The following is a 21954-nucleotide window of genomic DNA, read 5'->3' on the forward strand; positions in this document are numbered from 1 at the left end:
TGAAAAACCGCAATGTGTCATTTGCTGTGAAGTTTTGTGTGCTGAAGCAATGAAACCATGCAAACTGCAGTGACATCTTGAAACTAAACATCCTGAGCATAAAAATCAAAGCATGGATTTTTTCAATCGCAGAGAAGAAGCAGCAAAGAAGGCCAGGCTTGATACCGATGGAAGTTTCCGACAGCAAATGTCCTCAGCTGTGGAGGCCTCTTATGTTGTGTCACTATGAATTGCCCATACCAAAACGTTACATACAGTAGGTGAGGGACTTATTCTGCCAGCATGCAAAGATACTGTGGCACTTATAGTTGGCAATGATATTGCCAAAAAACTGACTATGCTTTCCATATCTAATGATACTGTGAAACGCAGAATACATGAGATGTCTGAAGATATCAAAAAACAAGCAGTGCACAAAATTAAACATTCTGCTTTCAATATTGTGATAGACCCAGGCCAGTTGGGAACAGCAGAGTAGTAGAAGAGAGATCTACTGGCCACTGGATAAGCAGTTTTCTGTTCCCTGACTGACCAGAGCAGGGGCTGCTCCAGGCTGATGAGAACACCTGACTCCAATTAACCTGCTAAGAGTCAGGTGAGGCTGTTAAGCACCTGACTCTAATTAAGGCCCCTCTGATGCTATAAAAGGGCTCACTCCAGTCAGGCCAGGGAGGCAGAGGAAAGGAAGTGCGTGTGAGGAACTGAGAGCAAGAGGCATGCAAGAAGCTCATGCTCTGAATAGTTGTCTCTTTCGAGAGCTCTGCAATGAAATGAGTGGTGAATATGAACTTCTGCTTTTCTACACTCAAGTCCGATGGTTTTCTAGGGGACGTGCATTAAAGCGCGTTTTTACATTTCGTGAAGAGATGGCAGAGTTTTTCCTGCAAAAACAGAAACAAGAACTGAACAAAATGTTCAGTGACAAGAAATGGCATCTCTGCTTGGCATATCTAGTTGATACCTTTGGTAGCCTTAATGATCTCAATCTGTCACTTCAGGGAAAACGTTCAACATTAATAGATCTGACTAATAAAACCAAAGCCTTCCAGATGAAGTTGGATCTGTAGTGCAGGAAGCTGGACACAGACAAATACAGCATGTTTCCGACACTTTCCATGTTCAGCGAGGAGGAGGAAGTTAACATTGATAGTGCTTTTAAATCAGTGATCAGTGAACATTTGAGAGCCCGTCATGAAGAGTTCTCACACTACTTCCAAGCACTACCAGAAGCACTTCATTCCCTGGTGAAGAACCCGTTCAGTGTGACAGCTGAGCACTTACCTACTGATGATATTCACACATAGGAACAGTTTGTTGACGTGATCAGTGATGATGAAGTGAAAGAAAAATCCACACAGCAGCCTCCAAACCAGTTCTGGTGCTCAGTTGCAAGTGAATACCCCCTGGTGTCTGAAATGGCCCTGAGGGTCCTTCTGCCATTTCCTACTACCCACAAATGCAAGTATGGATTCTCCAGTCTTCTCACAATAAAGATGAAATCTTAAAACCGGCTCGATGTGAAGAACATCAGATGCGCCCTTTCTAAAACAACACCAGGAATAAAACTTCTTGTGTCAAATAAACAGCATCATTCATCTCATTGATTTATCACTGCTTCAAGTCATTAATTGCTGTCAAGTATTAAAATAAAATTCTACTTAAAAATAACTTTTCCACTTATATTCAATTTGATAAAAATGTGCTTTAGTCTTAATTAAAGCAATGAGAAAAGGTAAATTCATTTTAAGCAATAGGGTTTAAATTTAGTATTTAATGTAGTGTTAAATATCAAAAATGTGTTTTTAATTTCTAAGGCGGGTCACAGTCAGAGGCTTGGTGTTCAAAGGGGTCACCAATGCAAAAAGTTTGAGAGCCACTGGCTAAGCAGCATTAGCTCCCTCCCGCTTCCCCCTTCTGTGGCCAGGTAAGGGGAAACGTCCTCAAACAGAAGTGGCCAAGCTCTATTTGGAAGTGGTGGCCGCATGGCTAGCCAGGAGCTGCAGAGAAGATGAATGCAAAGAGAAACCCCTCAGGAATTATGTGCAGAGCTATGTGTGGCACAGGCTGTGGCTGCTGGATATGACAGATGGGTGTGAGTCTGTTTGGGACTTATAGGGGAACAGCAAGGGCTGGGTGGAGAGCCAGTGCAGAGCAGCCTCAATCAGGGACAATAACACCCTGTCTTGGAAAACCTCAAGCGTCTATTTACTTGAATAAAGACTGGACTGGAGAGAGCACCCCAGCCACTAGGCCTGAAGAATCCTGACTCTCAGTTGGACTGTCCCAGGGACGCAAACATTTACCATTATTGCTCACTTTGGAGTGTAACCGTTTAAGCCTTTGTAACTGAGGTATTTCCCCTTTCCTGCCAACCCAAATAAAATTGCCTTTCACCTACCATGTGTCTGAGTGGTTACTGTGATCCACCAGGGCTAATGCCCACAACACTTGGCTGCCAAAGCACTGCACCACTTGCCTCAGACTTGCAGTAGACCTGTAACACTACTGGCACCTTAGGAGTTTGGGGTAATTTATTGAGCATCTCCAATAGTTACAAAATGCATCAGAAACAAGCATGAAAAAAATAAAATGTTAAATGAAAACATAAAAGAAAAACTGGTGCTTACTGGTTTCTGCTCAGATGTCCTGTTCCATATCACTTGACATGCTCACACACTAATTTCTCCTTTTCACAGAATCACAGAATCATAGAATAAGAGGGTTGGAAGGGACCTCAGGAGGCCATCTAATCCAACCCCCTGCTCAAAGCAGGACCAATCACCAACTAACTCATCCCAGCTAGAGCTTTATCAAGCCTGACCTTAAAAACCTCTAAGGAAGGAGAGTCCACCACCTCCCTAGGTAACCCATTCCAGTGCTTCACCACTCTCTCTGAGTGAAAATGTTTTTCCTAATATCCCAGCTAAACCTCCCCCACTGCAACTTGAGACCATTACTCCTTGTTCTGTCATCTGGTACCACTGAGAACAGTCTAGATCCATCCTCTTTGGAACCCCCTTTCAGGTAGTTGAAAGCAGCTATCAAATCCCGCCCCCTCATTCTTCTCTTCTGCAGACTAAACAATCCCAGTTCCCTCAGCCTCTTCTCATAAGTCATGTGTTCCAGCCCCCTAATCATTTTTGTTTCCCTCCGCTGGACTCTTTCCAGTTTTTCCACATCCTTTTTGTAATGTGGGGCCCAAAACTGGATACAGTACTCCAGATGAGGCCCTACAAATATTGAATAGAGGGGAATGAATATGTCCCTCCATCTGCTGGCAATGCCCCTACTTATACAGCCCAAAATGCTGTTAGCCCTCTTGGCAACAAGGGCATACTGTTGACTCATATCCAGCTTCTTGTCCACTGTAACCCCTAGGTCCTAGCCGTTCGGTCCCTAGTCTGTAACAGTGAATGAGATTCTTCTGTCCTAAGTGCAGGACTCTGCATTTGTCCTTGTTGAACCTTCGGGTTTCTTTTGGCCCAATCCTCTAATTTGTCTAGGTTCCTCTGTGTCCTATCCCTACCCTCCAGAGTATCTACCACTCCTCTCAGTTTAATGTCATCTGAAAACTTGCTGAGAGTGCAATCCACGCCATCCTCCAGATCATTAATGAAGATATTGAACAAAATCGGCCCCAGGACCAACCTTTGGGGCACTCCACTTGAAACCGGCTGCCAACTAGACATGGAGCCATTGAGCCTTATTTTCATCCTTATTTTCATCTTGAGTTTAGAAACAAAAACTATGTAAGTGGTGCTGAAAATGACTGCACATGATAGACCTGATTTTCAAAACTGCCCACCCAAAAATGCATGTTCAATTGTTAGCCCATTTTGCACAAATGGTTATTGTGCTTCATGTAGAATTTAAGTCATTTCAAATGAGTAATTAGAGCTGGTTGAAACTCAGACTTTCTGTTTCACAGGAAATTTCAATGCTTCAAAATGTGTTTCATTCTGACTCAGAGCAAAACAAATATTTATAATTGTTCTACAGAATTAAAATTCTGGGGAAAAAGGGTTTGGAAATTTCAAAAATTAGATTCAAAATGAATTTTTTCCCATTTTTAATTACTTTTATTGTGTTTATGTTATCTTGCAATCATATTTTTCAGATATTGAAAGAAGCTTGCTGCTCTAATTGGTACATTGAGTGCTTATCTTCTTTTCTTCTTCGAAGTGTGAAACTGTTTCCTCACAACATGAACAGGAAACATTTTTTAAAAATTACACAGGAATTGTCATCAAAATTGCTCTGATTTCATGAATAATTTTAGTTTAAATAGAGTGGGATTTTTTGATAGAAAACTATTTTGATGAAAAATTTCTGCCCAGCATTAGTAGTTATGAATTTATTTGGCTATCTTCATACCCTAGATCCCAATTTGCATATGTGATCATGGTGGCTGTTGGCAGAAATTAGACTCACAGTTGTCCATACACAATTTTCAAAATTAGACTCTATGTGCCTATTCCAAATATTAAATTATTTCAATTTTTAAAACCTGCTAATTATGTCTGGCTTCCCATAGTGGTTCCCACCTGTTAATCTCACAGATGTTACTGAGGACAGTCATTTACAGATAGGGAAACTGAAGTTTGGAGCAGTTAAGTGACTTGCCCAAGGACACACAGCTGGATAGGACAAATAATAGAACCCTGATGTCTTAACTCCTAGTCCAGTGCCCTATCTTCTGGGCCAGGCTGACTCCCACACTTGTGAGACTTATTTATTTTTCTCTGTTGTTCCTATGATTAGGAAGAAGAACACATGTTACTTTCCACCCTACAGTTACTGTACACCGTTGGATACTGCTTGTCTCTCATTTCCCTTGTATTAGCTCTCCTTATACTTCTGCTCCTCAGGTTAGTACCAACCAACATTACTGAAATATGTCTTGTATTCTGGAATTTAACAACATATGGATTCTTTTTTCAAGTAACCAAGCTTATAATTCCATGTCAGATGTAAATATATACATTTACTATGCAAATGTAATTCTTGAGCAATATCTGTTGATGGCAATAATATGAATACAACGATATTGTTCATAATGAAATTTATTCTAAAGGATTCATAAAAGAGGACATTTCTTTTTATACTTCCACAGAAAACTTCACTGCACTAGAAACTACATCCATATAAATTTATTTGCTTCCTTTATACTGCGAGCCACAGCAGTTCTTATAAAAGATATCGTATATCATAATACTTATTCAAAAAGACCAAATAATGAAACTGGATGGATTTCCTACTTCAGTTCTGAGGTAATTCTATTTTAGTTCGTTCTTAATAGTATAATTTGTGCTGCAAAGGAAAACAGGTTTTAGTTGCTAAGAGGTGAATTATAAAAATTGAAATTTTGCAGGAAATAGCATTCATGGAGAATTAGGGTAAAATTCTGGATCAGAATTGATTTTTATTTAATTTAGATATGATCCTAAGAAAAATTTATAGTAAGCACATTGTGCTGGTTAATAGTGTTGATAGTTGTCATCCAGAGACCTTGAATAATGCAGAACTGCAATTTTATTAAACCTATAATATTAGGAGCAAAACTGTATATTTCTACTTGCTTGTATATGGCATTCTTTGTATTTACTCAACACTTATATATACACAATACTTATACATTCAAAAAGCTTTGTTGTACAACAGCTAAGATTGCCTGTCAAATAACATATTCATAAATTCTAAGGCCAAAAGGGACCATTTTGATCATCTAGTTTGACCTGCATAGAAATTCCCTCAAACAATCCCTGTTTCAACTAGATAGATAGATAGATAGATAGATACCTGATATGAAACCACATAAAGAAAGAAATGAAAAATTAACAGTCTAAGAGCCTGTCTACACTAGAAGGTTTTACCAATTCTATACCAGTCTAGTTAAATAATCAAACCTTTCCCTGCCACAGTACAGACACAGTTATACCATAGAAAAGTGCTTATTCTTAAGTAGTTTATTCTGGTTCAGGAGGCAAAATAAGCTATAACATTAAAAGTAACTTTTTACTGGTATAACTACATGCATACTATACTTTTATCAGTCTAACTATTTTAGGGTTGTTGTTTTTTAATGTAGACCAGACCTAGGGGTACATAACCTCAACTCCCACACCCACAGACCTTATTGCTGCCCAAAAGTAAACTACAACTGTAATGGTATTTTTACTTGCAAATATATTTTTCAATGACTATATGTCTTGTGTGCTATACTTTGCACCAGACTGAGTGTGCTGCCTGATAAAGAACAGAGACAAAGCTGGAACTCAGACTATGTGGAAACCTACAGATATTGTTTCTAGACATCATGACAACCACAACTACTATACATCACAGACCACAATCTTAATTGTGCCTTCACTGGGTTGCCAGCCTTCCAGCACCTCCTTATCTCCCTCCCACTCAAATAAAATTGCAGTGAAGTCTCCTCCGCTCAAATCAATTGGTCTCTCTCTCCTGGGTAGAGGAAAGTGTAGTAGGAAGAGAAGGCCTGGAGCACAGGGGCCTGGTGCAAGGCCTGAGGCCTAAACCAAAGTCAGCAAAAAATTATGCTATAAGCAAAAGTCAGACCCTGTCAAAAGCAGATACCTGCTTGCAAGTTCACTATCTGTTATATAAACTTGGCACTGGTATTGCTAGCATTGCTAAAACACACTGAATATGTAAATACATTTTGGCAGGCTAGGAGAAAACACCCCAACCTACCACATAATAAGAAGGTTTGACAGAAGTGATAAATCATGATGTTTTGTCTGAAACATCAGATGTAAAACTACAAAGACAGGTAATGAATAGGGAAGTTTTGTCTGAAGCATCAAGAGAAAGTCACAAGGGGAAGAAACAAATACGTCTTGAAATAAGTAAGATGATATATAAGTTGTTTATCTCAATCTATAAATGTTGGGATGCCTTGTCTTAGGGCAGGTCTACACTACTGCTTAAATTGATCTAACTTTAGGGGGTGTGAAAAAGTGACACAAATTTCGTGCTGTCCACACCGGCGCTATGTTAGAAGGAGATGCTCTCCCACTGACATAGCTTCCAATTCTCGCCAAGGTGGAGTAATTATGCCAATAGGAGAGAGCTCTCCCACTGGCATAGTGCGTCTTCACCAGATGTGCTACAGCAGTGCAGCTGTGCCAATGTAGTGCTATAGTGTAGACTTGCCCTTAACCCTTTGTCTGGCTGAGGGGAGAGCAAAAAGTCACATCCACTCACTGAGCTGGTCCATTGTAATGGGCAGACAAGTCTTAGTATCCCTATAGAATCTATAGGTGCTATTACTGTGCTTCATTGACAATACATCTGGCCAAGCGCCTTCACCACTGAACTGAGTGTGTGGTCTTCTTGGGCAGTTCAATTGAGGTCTGCCAGGCCGACTACCTGGCCAGAGCCAGTGCAATACACAGAGAGAACACACACACAGCCAACAACTAACAGAAGGCTTTAGGCTTCTGCTTTGAGCTCCTCCTACACTCAACTACTGTGCTCCTCACTTGCTCCCCTCTTGCAAATACAGCATGGCTCCTACCCTCTGCTCCCTCATCCCCCCTTTTCTCCTTCTTAAAGGAGAAGTGGGCTTATGGGGAAACAGCAGCAGCTTGAGCCGCTGCACTCTCATCTTCCCCCCCTCACCTCCTGAGAACATCTATCTGGTCCCCTGCTTTCCTGATAAAGAGCTGGATCCCAGCTCTATTCCATCGCCTCTCACTCCCCACTGCTGGTTGGACGAGACATCTAGCCAGGGTGGGGGGATCATCACTGGAGGGAGCAAATTGTTAGGAGGGACATGGCTCCTCTCAGTGGTTATGTCCATGATCAGTACATCCTTCAGGCTATGTCTACACTACAGCTTATGTCGGCGTAACATAAGTTATACCGACATAAGCACTGGTGTGGACAACGCTAAGTTGGCAGGAGAGCTTCTCCCACTGACATAGCTACTGCTGCTCACAGAGACTGGAGAAGAGCTTACATTAGAGAACTGTGCCACAGTAAACTCTCTAGTGTAGCAGTACCCTCAAAATTAGTAACCATCCTTCAACATCAACCAACAAACAAAAGTCTTGGAAGTTGTGCAATGGTTTCATCAAAAGGAATGATACCAGAGAAGGTCTATTTGTGCACTATATTGGCATAAGGAAAATGAATCCAAGGATATGCTGGAACAATACTGCAAATTGAGGCACTGTGATGCCAGGAAAGAAGGGTGCATCAGCTCTGAGAGTCACAGGTCGTGGTAGTGCAATTCTGGTACACTGCAATGAATATGCTCCTTACCTTCACTGCTGCAGATACAAATCATGTTACAGGAATCCTCCACAGAATGATTACTTGAGACTCCCAGAAGGCAAGGATAGGGAGAAGACAATGAACCAGAGTGTACGTATCAGAATTCTGCTCTAGAATCTGGCGTGATAATGACACTGAGGCATGTGGGAAAGATGTTCAGGAAAGAGACTGGAAAATGGAAGTCATACGAAAGCACAAGACAATGGCTGCAGTGAGGACAATTACATTATGTTACTAGTCCTTATGGTGGCAGAATTTTTTTTGAAAATTGAGGGTAACCAGTCAATCGAGTGTTCGCCTCCTGAGCAATGTCCTAGAGAGGTGTGAACTGCCTCATTCATCCCAGCAGTGACATTTATAACACTTATAAGTGTTGGTTATAAGTGAAATAATTATAACTATATCAGCTCTGATTTTTTTTAGCAGAAAAATCCAGTTAATGTCATTCTACCACAACCCCAAGCTGCATCCCACACCTCTCTAGGAAAAGCTCCAACTGTTCCCTAAATAGCTAACAAAACTTCCAGCTTCCTCTTCCAACTTTATTATGCAATGTCAATTCCAGTAAAAATTTAAAAATTCAATATAAAATAAACTGATTATTAGTATTAAAAATAACACAGCTATTGAATTGATTTTATTATTCATAAATTCATAGATTTCAGACCAGAAAAGACTGTTATAATCATCTAGTCTGACTTTTTTCAGAACGTGGGACATAAATTTCATTCTGTCGTACCTGTATCAAGCCTATAACTTCTGACAGAGCTAGAGCAAACCTTAGACAGACATCCAATCTTAATATAAAGACATCAAGTGATGAAGAATCCATCACATCTCTGTCTAAGTTGTTCCAATGGTAAATTGCCCTCTTAGTTAAATATTTTTGGCTTATTTCCAGTTTGAACTTGTCTAGTTTCATCTTCCAGACCCTGTATCTTCTTCTGCCGTTATGTGCTAGATCAAAGAGCCCTCTATTATGAGAAATCTCTTCTTCACATAGATACTTACAGATTGTCATCAAATCACTTGCTAATCTCTTTGATAAGCTAAATAGACTGAACTTTTAAGTGTCTCACAGTAAGGTGGGTTTTTAAGACATTCTGGTAGCTCTTTTCTTTTCCCTTTCCTATTTTAAGGTAACAAAACAGTTATCTTTATCAATCAAACTTGTCATCTCATTAAAAAATATCAAGTTTCTTGGGCAAAACATATTTTCTAAAAAAAAACAAAAAAAACCCATGTGGAGCAGCATTAATAGTGTTGCCATATTTTAATTCAGTACTGACTGCATCCTTTACCAGCAACGCTATGATGTTGCCCAGGATCAACGTCAAACTAATAGATCTATAGTTACCCAGGTCATCCTGTTTACCCTTTTCCAATATTGGCACATTAGCTTATTTTCCAGTCTCTAAAACTTTCTCAATATTTAAAGACATGCTAAGAATCAGCATCATTAGTTCACAGAGCTCCTCTGTCAATTATTTAAAACTCTTGCATACAAATTGCCCAGTCTTGCAGATTTATAAATGTTAAATTTAGTATACACTGTTTTACGCCTTAGTTACTGTTGGAATATGAAGTATTCCATTATCACAGTGAGATCTGAATACATCATCCAGCTTCTTTTCAAATACAGAACTATTTATTGAATACATCTGCCTTTTATGCATCATTATTGACCATATTGCCATCTCCAATTGATAATGGGTGTATACAATTGATAAGAGTTCATTTGTGTCCTACTTACTTTTAAATCACTTACTCATTCCCTAGCATCAGCCCCTTTTGTTGTCAATGTAATGCTCTCCCGACTAGTCATAGAGTGTGCTGAGCAGTTATCCTCAGGTATGTCATGTGCTGTTCTCTCTTGCTTTTTCCCAGCTGAATGTGCAGAGACATTTCCTGCAGTTTCCATGCTGAGTACCTGATAGCAATTGGATACTTCTAGAAGTGCGTATTTCTTTCTGTGGTGATCATAGAAGATTAGGGTTGGAATAGAGCTCTAGTCATCTAGTCCAATCCCCTGCTCAAAGCAGGACCAACCTCAGCTAAATCATCCCAGCCAGACCTTTCACAAGCCGAGCCTTAAAAACCTCTAAGGATGGAGATTCCACCACCTCCCTAGGTAACCCATTCCAGTGCTTCACCTCCCTTCTAGTGAAATAGGTTTTCTTAATATCTGTCCTAGACCTCCCCCAGTGCAACTTGAGACCATTGCTAATTGTTCTGTCATCTGCCACCACTGAGAACAGCCTAGCTCCATCCTCTATGGAACTCCCATTCAGGTAGTTGAAGGCTGCTATCAAGTCCCCCCGCGCACACACACACAAACAGACACACTTCTTTTTTGCAGACTAAATAAACCCAGCTCCTCAGCCTCTCTTCATAAGACATGGCCCCAGCTCTCTAACCATTTTCATTGCCCTCTGCTGGACTCTCGCCAATTTGTCCACATACTTTCTGTAGTGGGGGGCCAAAAACTGGACACAATACTCCGATGTGGCCTCACCAGTGCCAAATAGAGGAGAATAATCACTTCCCTTGATATGCTGGCAATGCTCCTACTAATGCAGCCCACTGTGTTGTTAGCCTTCCTGGCAACAAGGGCACACTGTTGACTCATATCCAGCTTCTCGTCCACTGTAAACCCCAGGTCCTTTTCTGCAGAACTGCTGCTTAGCCAGTTGGTCCCCAGCCTATAGCAGTGCATGGGATTCTTCCATCGTATGTGCAGGACTCTGCACTTGTTCTTGTTAAACCTCATCAGATTTCTTTTGGCCCAATCCTCCAATTTTTCTAGGTCTCTCTGGACCCTATCCCTACCCTCCAGCATATCTACCTCTCCCCCCAGATTAGTGTCATCTGCAAACTTGCTGAAGGTGCAATCCATCCCATCATCGGATCATTAATGAAGATGTTGAACAAAATTAGCCCAGGACTGACCCCTGGGGCACTCCGCTTGATATCGGCTGCCAACTAGACATTACGCTGTTGATCACTACACATTGAGCCCAACAATCTAGCCAGCTTTCTATCCATCTTATAGTCCATTCATCCAATCCATACTTCTTTAACTTGCTGGCAAGAGTACTGTGAGAGACCATATCAAAAGCTTTGCTAAAGTCAAGGTATATCATGACTTGCCCTTGGTGAATCCATGTTGACTGTTCCTGATCACTTTCCTCTCCTCCAACTGCTTCAAAATGGATTCCTCGAGGACCTGCTCCATGATTTTCCTGGGGACTGAGATGAGGCTGATCAGTTTGTAGTTCCCTGGATTCTCCTTCTTCCCTTTTTAAAAGATGGGCACTATGTTTGCCTTTTTCCAGTTGTCTGGGACTCCCTCAATTGCCACAAGTTTTCAAAGATAATGGCCAATGGCTCTGCAATCACATCAGTCAACTCCCTCAGCACCCTCGGATGCATTGCTTCCAGCCCCATGGACTTGTGCATGTCCAGCTTTTCTAAATAGTCCTTAACCTGTTCTTTTACCACTGAGGGCTGCTCACCTCCTCCCTATACTGTGCTGCCCAGTGCAGTAATCTAGGAGCCAACCTTGTCTGTGAAGACTGAGATCAAAAAAGCATTGAGTCCTTCAGCTTTTTCAATATCCATCTGTCACTAGGTTGCCTCCCCCATTCGGTACTGGTCTCATACTTTCCCTGACCTTCTTTTTGTTGCTAACATACCTGTAGAAATCCTTCACATCCCTTGCTAGCTGCAACTCCAGTTGTGCTTTGGCTTTCCTGATTACACCCCTGCATGCTTGAGCAATATTTGTATACTCCTCCCTATTTATCTGTCCAAGTTTCCACTTGTAAATTTCCTTTTTGTGTTTAAGCTCACTGAGGATATCTCTGTTAAGCCAAGCTGGCTGCCTGTCATATTTCTTATTCTTTCTGCACATTGGTATGGTTTGTTCCTGCACCCTCAATAAGGCTTCTTTAAAATACAGCCAGCTGTCCTGGACTCCTTTCCCCCTCATATTAACCTCTCAAGGGATCCTGCCCATTAGTTCCCTGAAGGAGTCAAAGTCTGCTTTTCTGAAGTCCATGGTCCGTATTTTGCTGCTCTCCTTTCTTCCTTTTGACAGGCTCCTGAACTCGACCATCTCATAGTCACTACTGCCCAGGCTGCCACCCACCTCTACTTCTGCTACCAATTCTTCCCTGTTTGTGAGCAGCAGGTCAATAGGAGCACAGCCCCTAGTTGGTTCCTCCAGCCCTTGCACCAGGAAGTTGTCCCCAACACTCTCTAAAAACTTCCTGGATTGTCTGTGCACTGCTGTATTGCTCCCCCAGCAGATGTCAGGGTGATTGAAATTCCCCCTGAGAACCAAGGCCTGTGATCTGAAAACTTCTATTAGTTATCTGAAGAAAGCTTCGTCTACCTCATCCTCCTGGTCTGGTAGTCTATAGCAGATGCCCACCATGACATCACCCTTGTTGCTCTCGCCTCTAAACTTAACCCAAAGACTCTCAACAAACTTTTCTCGAATTTCATACTGGAGCTCTGAGCAATCATACTTTTCTCCCTTGCCTGTCCTTCCTGAACAATTTATATCCATGCATGACAGTGCTCCAGTCATGTGAGTTACCCCACCAAGTCTCTGTTATTACAATTACATCAAAGTTCCTTGACTGTGCCAGGACTTCTATTTCTTCTTGCTTCTTTCCCAGGCTTCTTGAGTTTATGTACAGGCAGCACTTAAGATAACTAGCTGATTGCTCTGCTAGCTGATTAACCTGCTTTCTCAGTATAAATCAGGCAGGCTCCTTGTGTTTCCTCCCAGTATCTCACTTCCCAACTTACCTCAGAGATTAGGTCTCCATCTCCCAGAGAACCTAGTTTAAAGCCCTGCTCACTAAGTTAGCAAGTCTGCCTGCGAAGATGCTCTTACCTCTCTTCATTAGGTGGATCTCATCTCTTCCTAGCAATCCTTCTTCCTGGAACAACAGCCCATGGTCGAAGAATTCAAAGCCCTCTCTCTGACACCACCTGCATAACCATGCATTTACTTCCAGAATTCAATGGTCCCTACCTGGGCCTTTTCCTTCAACAGGGAGGATGGACGAGAACTCAACTTGCACCTCAAACTCCTTTATCCTTCTTCCCAGAGTCTTAAGTGACTTGCTCATGGTCATTGGTGCCCGTGTGGAGAAGCAGGAAGGGGTAGTGGTCCGAGGGCTTGATCAGTCTTGGCAGACAGTCCATCACATCCTGAGTTCTAGCTCCAGGCAAGCAGCACACTTCTTACATTTCCCAGCCTGGATGGCAGATAGATAACTCCGTCTAGACAGCAGATGGAGAACCATTAGGTGGGAGTTCCTGACCACCACCACCCGTCTCCTCTTCTTGGGAGTGGTGGTCATTGAACCCCTGTCCCTAGGACAATGCATCTCATGCCTTCTGGTCGATCCCTTCCGATCCCTTCCCTCAGATGACTCTTCCAAACCGTTCTTTTCCATAGTACCTGTGCAAAGAGCCTGAAAACCAATAGGTTCCCTCCCTACAATCTGCTCAGCTCATGCAAGAGCTCCTTAATCAGATAATAAGGCTGCTCCTTGTATGGACTTCTCCTGGCGTTCCCCCTATCTTGGTATTAGGGTACATCGAGAAGTTTCAAAGAACCTACTTCGGAATCATCCTAAAAGAATGAACAGTCTCAAAGGTTGCACTAGAAACGACTGAGCTGCACTAACGCTAGAGCAGTGGAAGGAGATTTCCCTACATTTCTTCATAGACAAGGACAGAGAGGTCCAGTCCCTTCCCAAGCTTCCTGTTAGTCATGCAGTATCGTCTTCTAAGAAATCATGGTGTGTATGTGTGAATCCCCACAGCATGCCTAGCCAACATGAGGTGCTTGGTTGTTTTTTGTAGATGATATCACAGGTTTGCATCTATTCCCAATGGCACACAGCTGGGACCTCATCATGGAAGTGCAGCAACCCAGTTAAAGCTGCAGAAGGGTGTCTGACTGAACCAAATATTTATTAAAATTGTTAATTTTTAAATAATATAAAATATGACATAAGAGCAACAGTATTGTTCAGAGATTTTACAGTACTACAACATGTAATTAACTACTATTATTAAATACTTCCTAATGTCTTATTTCTGCAGATTTTAACCATTTGCAGGACTTCCCAGTTTTTCTTGCACTATTTTGTTGGTGCAAATTATTTTTGGCTTTTAGTTGAAGGACTTTATCTCCACACATTATTGGTGACTGCTGTGCTTTCTGAAAGCCTAATGCTGCAAAGATATATTGTGATAGGATGGGGTAAGTAAACAATTTCAGATAAGTTATTTGTCTTCTTTTATATCAGAAAATAAATGATAAGTAAACAAAGTTTTGGTGCTTTGTGAAAGAAAGAAAAGCTGATTATTTGAACTCCCTGAAATTTGTTAACTTCCCTATGCTAATGAGGTGTCCAGAACTGATCATGTGATCATAATGTACTTTGTAACAACATAATATGTCATGTCCAGCAGGTGTCTGCACACACTGGAAATTAGTTAATTCCCTGGGGACTGGGTGAAAGCATCCTGTGAATGTGGGGCATGGAGGGTTAGCCAGGGAAATTACTGAGACTGGGCAGAGGGACTGGCTTCAGGCTGGAAAGGGGCATCCCAGTAGATCTTACTGCTGTTCCTATGGAACTTTCTTGGCACCTGGTGACCAGTTTGTCCCCACCCCTGGTAGCTGGCACCCTTTGTGCCAACGTCCTCCCGCTCCCACCCAGGTGCCAGTGCACTGTCCAATTCCCCGCACCTATGCCCACCGAGAGCAATTCTGGGCCAGAGGGCCACAGCCGTCCATGCGGGGAGCCCACTGCACAATGCTGTTATTTCTGGGACCGCACCAGCCCGCGAGACCCTCCAAAGCACAGAGCGCTGAGCAGTCATGTGCGCCTGTAGGAGCCCTGTGGCCCCCCAAGACAATTTAAAAGGTCCTGGGGTCCCAGCTGCCGCTGCCATTACTGCAACAGTAGTGGCAGCTAGGGGCTGTGGGCCCTTTTAAATCTCCCGGGCCCCTGGGCAATTACCCCTTCCCCCCACCTCAACAGGCTTGCCTGCACCTGTAGCTGGTACACGTGCTCCTGCCCCTCTTCTGGGCCAGGTTTCTGAGCCAAGATCTGCTGCCTTCTCCCTGGTGGCCAGCCTGATTTCATGCTCTGCGGCGTTCACTCCAGCCCCTCTTCTGGATTCCACTCTCACCTTCTCCCCCTGCTTATGTGCACAGGAGGAACATAGGTGGGCCACAATCTTGCCTTCACAAGATATTGGTTGAGTCCCACTATTCCTCCCCTCACCCGATTACACCGCCCTGGTATCATCCCCTTTTTCATAACAGAAAATCCATTCTTACACTTTCTGCATGTCAATCAAGTATTAAAGCAATTCCAAATTTTCCTTTTAATACATCATCCTATTATGACATTTATCCCAAAATGTCTCCATTTCATATAGTCACTCTGTGTCTGCTCATTATAATGGAACGTAGGGCTAGCATAGTTGAAGTGGCACCAGCATTTCTATTTTAATGGGAATGTTGGAATTCTCAGTGTGTTTTGAGTCAGAGGTTAAACCTGGGCAGCTTGTTGTAAGTTGTGAATTGGTAACGCCAGGGAAAGCAGACAATCTGACCTGAGTTATAATTTCTTCAAAAAACATCATGTTACCAAAATATTTTCACTGTCTCATTGTTTCTTAAATTTAGACCTCTTTTTAAAATGTAATGAAGCAACATGAAGTATGAAATCACTGTGTATAGTTCTTCAGTATGTATAGTTTCATGAATGCTTGACAAAGAGTATGACATCGTCTGTGTTACTAGTTACTAAGGTTTAATAAGTCACAGGCTTGATGCAGGTATTCCTGACCTGTGTTATACTGGAGGTCAGACTAGATCAGGGGAGGGCAAACTACGGCCCACGAAATGGCCCCAGCCCATGGGATTGCCATCCCCATGGCACAGCGGGGCTAAGGCAGGCTTCCTGCCTGCCCTGGCCCCGCCCAGCTCCCGGGAGTGGCCAGCACCATGCCCCTGCAGCCCCTGGGGTGGGGGGACAGAGGGCTCCGTGCACTGCCCTCGCCTTCAGGCACTGCCCCTCACAGCTCCCATTGGCCGAGAATGGGGAACTGCAACCAATGGGACCTTTGGGGGTGGTACCCACAGGCAAGGGCAGCACACAGCAGAGCTGCCTGCCCCACCCCCAGGAGCCACTGCTGGACATGCTGGTCACTTCCGGTAGCATCATGGAGCCAGGACAGGCAGGGAGCTTGCCTTAGCCCCACTGTGTGCCACTGCCACCCGGAGCCACTCGAGGTAAGAGACGCCAAGCCAGAGCCTGCACCACAACCCCCTCCTGCACCCCGCATCCCTACCCTCTGCCCTGAGCCCCCTACCCCACTTCCCTGAGCCTCCTGCCACACCCCTCTTGCACCCCAACCCCTTGTCCTGAGCCCTTTCCTGCACACTGCAAACACTCCCAGACGCTACACTCCCTCACACACCCCTGCCCCAGCCCTACATTCATGGTCCTGCCCACGATTTCCCCACCCAGATGTGGCCCTTGGGCCAAAAAGTTTGCCCACCCCTGGACTAGATGGTTTTAGTAGTTCCTTCTGGCCTTAAAATCAATTTTAAGGCCAGAAGGAACTATATATCAGTTTATGAATTAGAAATCTGACCTCCCTATCTAACGGTCAAGGGCTCAAGCCCTGCTGTTTATCATTGGGGTTAGGGAAGACTTTATGGTTGCATATAGCAGAATTTGGTTTTCCAATTTTCTTTTCTAAAAAATTAATGTATTTAATTCACATGGTGAGAAAACGTCCTTTAAAACAAGTTTTATACTTAAAATGCATAATCAAATAATTGTGCTGTGACATACAACAAATTACAGATGTTCTGCATTTCAATCATTTGTCCCACACGTTGATAGCTCATATCACGCATTGGCAGGTTTAAAGGTTGAATAAGGCCCAGATCAACAAAGGTACCTAGCAGCAAAGAATCCTGTGGCACCTTATAGACTAACAGAGGTTTTGGAGCATGAGCTTTCGCAGGTGAATACCTAGTTCAGTAGGTATTCACCTACGAAAGCTCATGCTCCAAAACCTCTGTCAGTCTATAAGGTGCCACAGGATTCTTTGCTGCTTTTACAGATCCAGACTAACACGGCTACCCCTCTGATAAAGGTACCTAGGCTCAACTGCAGACCACAAAGCTCCCACTCAGCTGCCCCCTAACCCTAAAGGGGCCTAAACTCACTCAGCACATGAATGTTTAGAGTAAAAGTTCTCTAGGTAACTATGTCTCTGCCTTTGGGCATGCACACTGCTGTCTCCCTCTTAGTGCCTGGATGCCTGTCTGCCACTTAATCCCCAATGTGGTCCATAAACGGGGAAGACAGGAAGACGAGTGTCTTTCTCACATGTGGGGCCTGATCCAATAGATGTGCTCAAAGACCACCTACAGGATTGGGTCCCATCCAAAATCTTGCCCCAAGAGAAGGAGGTGGTAGTGGTGGCTTTTAGCCTAGTGGCTAGAACACTTGCCTGGGATACAGGACACACAGGTTCAGTTCCACCTTCTACCTAATGGGGAGAAAGGTTTGGCTCAGGGTCTCTCTCCACTCTCAAGAGGATGCTGAAACCACAGAGCTATGGGATGTGCTGATGGGGTGTTCCCACAGTCTCTCCAGTTGAAGCTTTTCCATGGTGTGTAAATACTTAAAAAGTCACTGGGCAAGAGAATGAGAATGACTTTATAACCTGCTAAGGGCACCCACCTGCAAGGCGGGAGACCCAAGGTCCAGTCCCCCTGCTTCATTACCTGTTCAGTTTTTTATCCAAAGTGGAACAGGAGAGACAAATGGAGTACCATATCAGAGTATCATATCACTCAATGGCTACAGCACCCTGCTGAGAGATTTGGGGATCCCTGTTCAAAGCCTTTCTCTCATTAGGTAGTTGGGGGAATTGAACAAGCCTCTGCACCATATGACTGGAACGTAAGCAATGTAACACCAATTTTTAAAGAGTTCCAGTGGAGATCCTGGCAATTACAGGTCTCAGTACTGGGCAGACTGGTAGAATACATAGTAAAAAACAGACATAGATCAGCGTGATTTGTTGGGGAAGAGTCAACATGGTTTTTGTAAAGAGAAATCATGCCTCACCACTCTACTAGAATTCTTTGATGTTGTCCACAAGCATGCGGACAGGAGTGATCCGTTAATATAGTGTACTTGGATTTTCAGACAAAGTCCCGCACCAAAGACACTTAAGCAAAGCAAGTAGTCATGGGATACCATGGAAGGTCCTCTCATGGATCCGTAACTGGTTAAAAGATAAGAAACAAAGGGTAGGAATAAATGGTCATAGGAGGAGAAACTGAAAGATTATATTTTTTTTATAAAAAGATTTAGGTCTGTTGATTAATCGCACTTAACTCATGCGATTAACTCAAAAAATTAATCATGATAAAAAATTAATCATGATTAATCATCATTTTAATCACACTGTTACAATAGAATACCAATTAAAATTTATTAATATGTTTGGTGCTCTTCTACATTTTCATATATATTGTATTCTGTGTTGTAATTAATATCAAAGTGTATATTATTTTTATTACAAATATTTGCACAGTAAAAATGATAAAAGAAATAGTATTTTTCAATTCACCTCAGACAAGTACTGTAGTGCAAGTGCAACTTACAAGTGTAGATTTTTTTTTAGTTACATAACTGCACTCAAAAACAAAACAATGTAAAAATTTAGAGCCTACACGTCCACTTAGTCCTACTTCTTGTTCAGCTAATCACTAAGACAAATAAATTTGTTTACATTTATGGGTGATAATGCTGCCCTCTTCTTATTTACAATATCACCGAAAGTGAGATCAGGTATTTGCATGGCACTTTTGTAGCTGGCATTGCAAGTTATTTATGTGTCAGATGTGCTAAACATTTATATGCCCCTTCATGCTTTGGCCACCATTCCAGAGGACCTGTTTCCATGCTGATGAGGCTAGTTAAAAAAATAATGTGTTAATTAAATTTGTGACTGAACTCCTTGGGGGAGAATTGTATGTTCCCTACTCTGTTTTACTGCATTCTGCCATATATTTCATGTTATAACAGTCTCGGATGATGACCCAGCACATGTTGTTAATTTTAAGAACACTATCACTGCAGATTTCACAAAATACAAAGAAGGTACCAATGTGAGATTTCTAAAGATAGCTACAGCACTCAACCCATGGTTTAAGAATCTGAAATACTTTCCAAAATCAGAGAGGGACGTGGTGCGGAGCATGTTTTCAGAAGTCCTAAAAGAGCAACACTCCGATGCGGAAACTACAGAACCCGAACCACCAAAAAAGAAAATCGACCTTCTGCGGGTGGCATCTGACTCAGAAGATGAAAATGAACATGCGCTTGTGCGCACTGCTTTGGATTGTTATCAAGCAGAACTCACCATCAACATGGACGCATGTCCCCTGGAATGGTGGTTGAAGCATTAAGGGACATATGAATCTTTAATGCATCTGGCACATAAATATCTTGGAATGCTGGCTAGAACAGTGCCATTAGAATGCCTGTTCTCACATTCAGGTGACATTGTAAACAAGAAGCGGGTAGCATTATATCCTGCAGCTGTAAACAAACTTGTTTGTCTGAGCGATTGGCTGAAGAAGAAGTAGGACTGAGTAGACTTGCAAGTGCTAACATTTTACATTGTTTTAGTTTTGAATGCAGGGCTCATGGTTTTTTTGTTTCTTTTTTCACAAAGTCTACATTTGTAAATTCAACTTTCATGATAAAGAGATTGCACTACAGTATTTATATGAGGTGAACTGAAAAATACTATTTCTTTTTTTATATACTGCAAATACTTATAAGCAAAAATAAATATAAAGTGAGCACTATACACTTTGTATTCTTGTTGTAATTGAAATCAACATATTTGAAAATGTAGAAAACATCAAAAAATATTTAAATAGACAGTATTCTATTGTTTAACAGTGCGATTAATCATGATTTTTTTTAATCCTGCAATTAATCGCAATTCATTTTTTAATTACTTAACAGCCTTAAAAAGATTATAAAAAGATTAAGGCTGTTCATCTTAGAAAAGTGATGACTAAGAGGGGATATGATAGAAGTCTATAAAATCATGAATTGTATGGAATAAGTGAATAGAGAAATATTATTTATCCTTTCCCTCAATACAAAAAAGGGGCCAGCTTATGAAATTAATAGACAGCAGGTTTAATACAAACAAGAGGAAGTACTTTTTTCACACAAAGCATAATTAACCTGTGGCATTCACTTCCATGGAATGTTTTGTATAACTGCATTCAAAAAAGAACTAGATAAGTTCAAGACAATTGGTCTATCAATGGCTGTTAGTCCAAGTGGTTAGGGATGCAACTCCATGCTCCAGGCAATCCTAAACCTCTGAGTGCCAGAACTGGGAGGGAAAGACGGGCAGATCTCTTCAGCATTGCCCTGTTGATACATTCCCCCTGAAGCTCTGGTACTGGCCACTGTTGAAGACTCGAGACTGGTCTAGATGGACCATTGGTCTGACCCAGTATGGTCATTCTTATGTTCTTTAGTTCTCTAATCACTGGATTAAAGCTATGTCTACACTACAGCTTAAGTTGGCATAATTTATGTCACTCAGGGGTATGAATAAACCACCCCCCTGAGTGAAATAAATTATACTGACATAAGCGCCGGTGTGGACAGTGCTATGTTGTTGGGAGAGCTTTTCCCGCTAATGTAGCTTCTGCCACTCATGGAGGTGGTTTTGTTATGCCAATGGGAGAGCTTTCTCCCATCAACATAGACCATCTTCACTAGACATGCCCTGAGAGTTATAAGATCAGTAACACCACCTCCTCCTCCAGCTGTTTTGTGTGGACTGACGCAGGTGCCTAACTCATCCTCAGAATAAATGACTTAGGTGCCTGAGCCACGTAACTCCAGGAGAGGAGTTCCTAACTGTGAATCACTAGCAGAGATAAGCACCTCCCTGCAGCCTGGACAGGCATCCAACTGTGGAGAAGGGTGGGGCTTTGTACACACCTCTCTTGTTGGCATCTCTCATTGACTAGCTTAGGTGGCTTCCCCTTTAGCACATTTAATTTTGTGGATCACATTCTTAGGCACCTATCTCTCCCCATTCATTGTACTGGGAGCCTAGCACCTAACTCAGGCTTTGTGGATGGTTGTGTGTTCCTGTGATTTTCTAGCCACCTAACTGTTAGGAACTGTAATGCTCAGCAACACAATTCCAAGCCTAAATTAGTGATGACAAACTATAATGACAGAATGTTACACCTCTCTTTCTGTATGACTTATATTGACTTCAGAAGATACAATTTTAGTCCATACTCACTGAGTGGCACTATGACCACTGTTGTGGCTACTCCACTTATGAAGGTTTATGAGTCTGCTACTACCTCTGAGCTTACAGACCCGTTCCTTTACCTGAAGCAATAGCAGCTCATTCTTTTAAATCCAGAGGTCACAGTCATAGAATCATAGAAAAGTAGGGCTGGACGGGACCTTGGTAGGTCATCCAGTTGAAGCCCCTGCACTGAGGTAGGACTAAGTATTATTC

The 21954-nt window shown here is 42.4% G+C and overlaps 1 protein-coding gene across 1 annotated transcript in view; it reads left to right on the top strand.

The window, feature by feature from the left end:
• GLP2R (glucagon like peptide 2 receptor) overlaps positions 1 to 21954 on the top strand; it is a 132807-nt gene that overhangs the window by 43820 nt on the left and 67033 nt on the right. Inside the window, exons 5-7 of the mRNA XM_050919177.1 lie at positions 4762 to 4868; positions 5114 to 5270; positions 14431 to 14590. Coding sequence (XP_050775134.1) covers positions 4762 to 4868; positions 5114 to 5270; positions 14431 to 14590 — 424 coding nt within the window. The remainder of the gene's footprint in view (positions 1 to 4761; positions 4869 to 5113; positions 5271 to 14430; positions 14591 to 21954) is intronic.

The sequence above is a fragment of the Gopherus flavomarginatus genome, chromosome 12 (genome assembly GCF_025201925.1).
Source record: "Gopherus flavomarginatus isolate rGopFla2 chromosome 12, rGopFla2.mat.asm, whole genome shotgun sequence".
NCBI lineage: Eukaryota > Metazoa > Chordata > Testudines > Testudinidae > Gopherus > Gopherus flavomarginatus.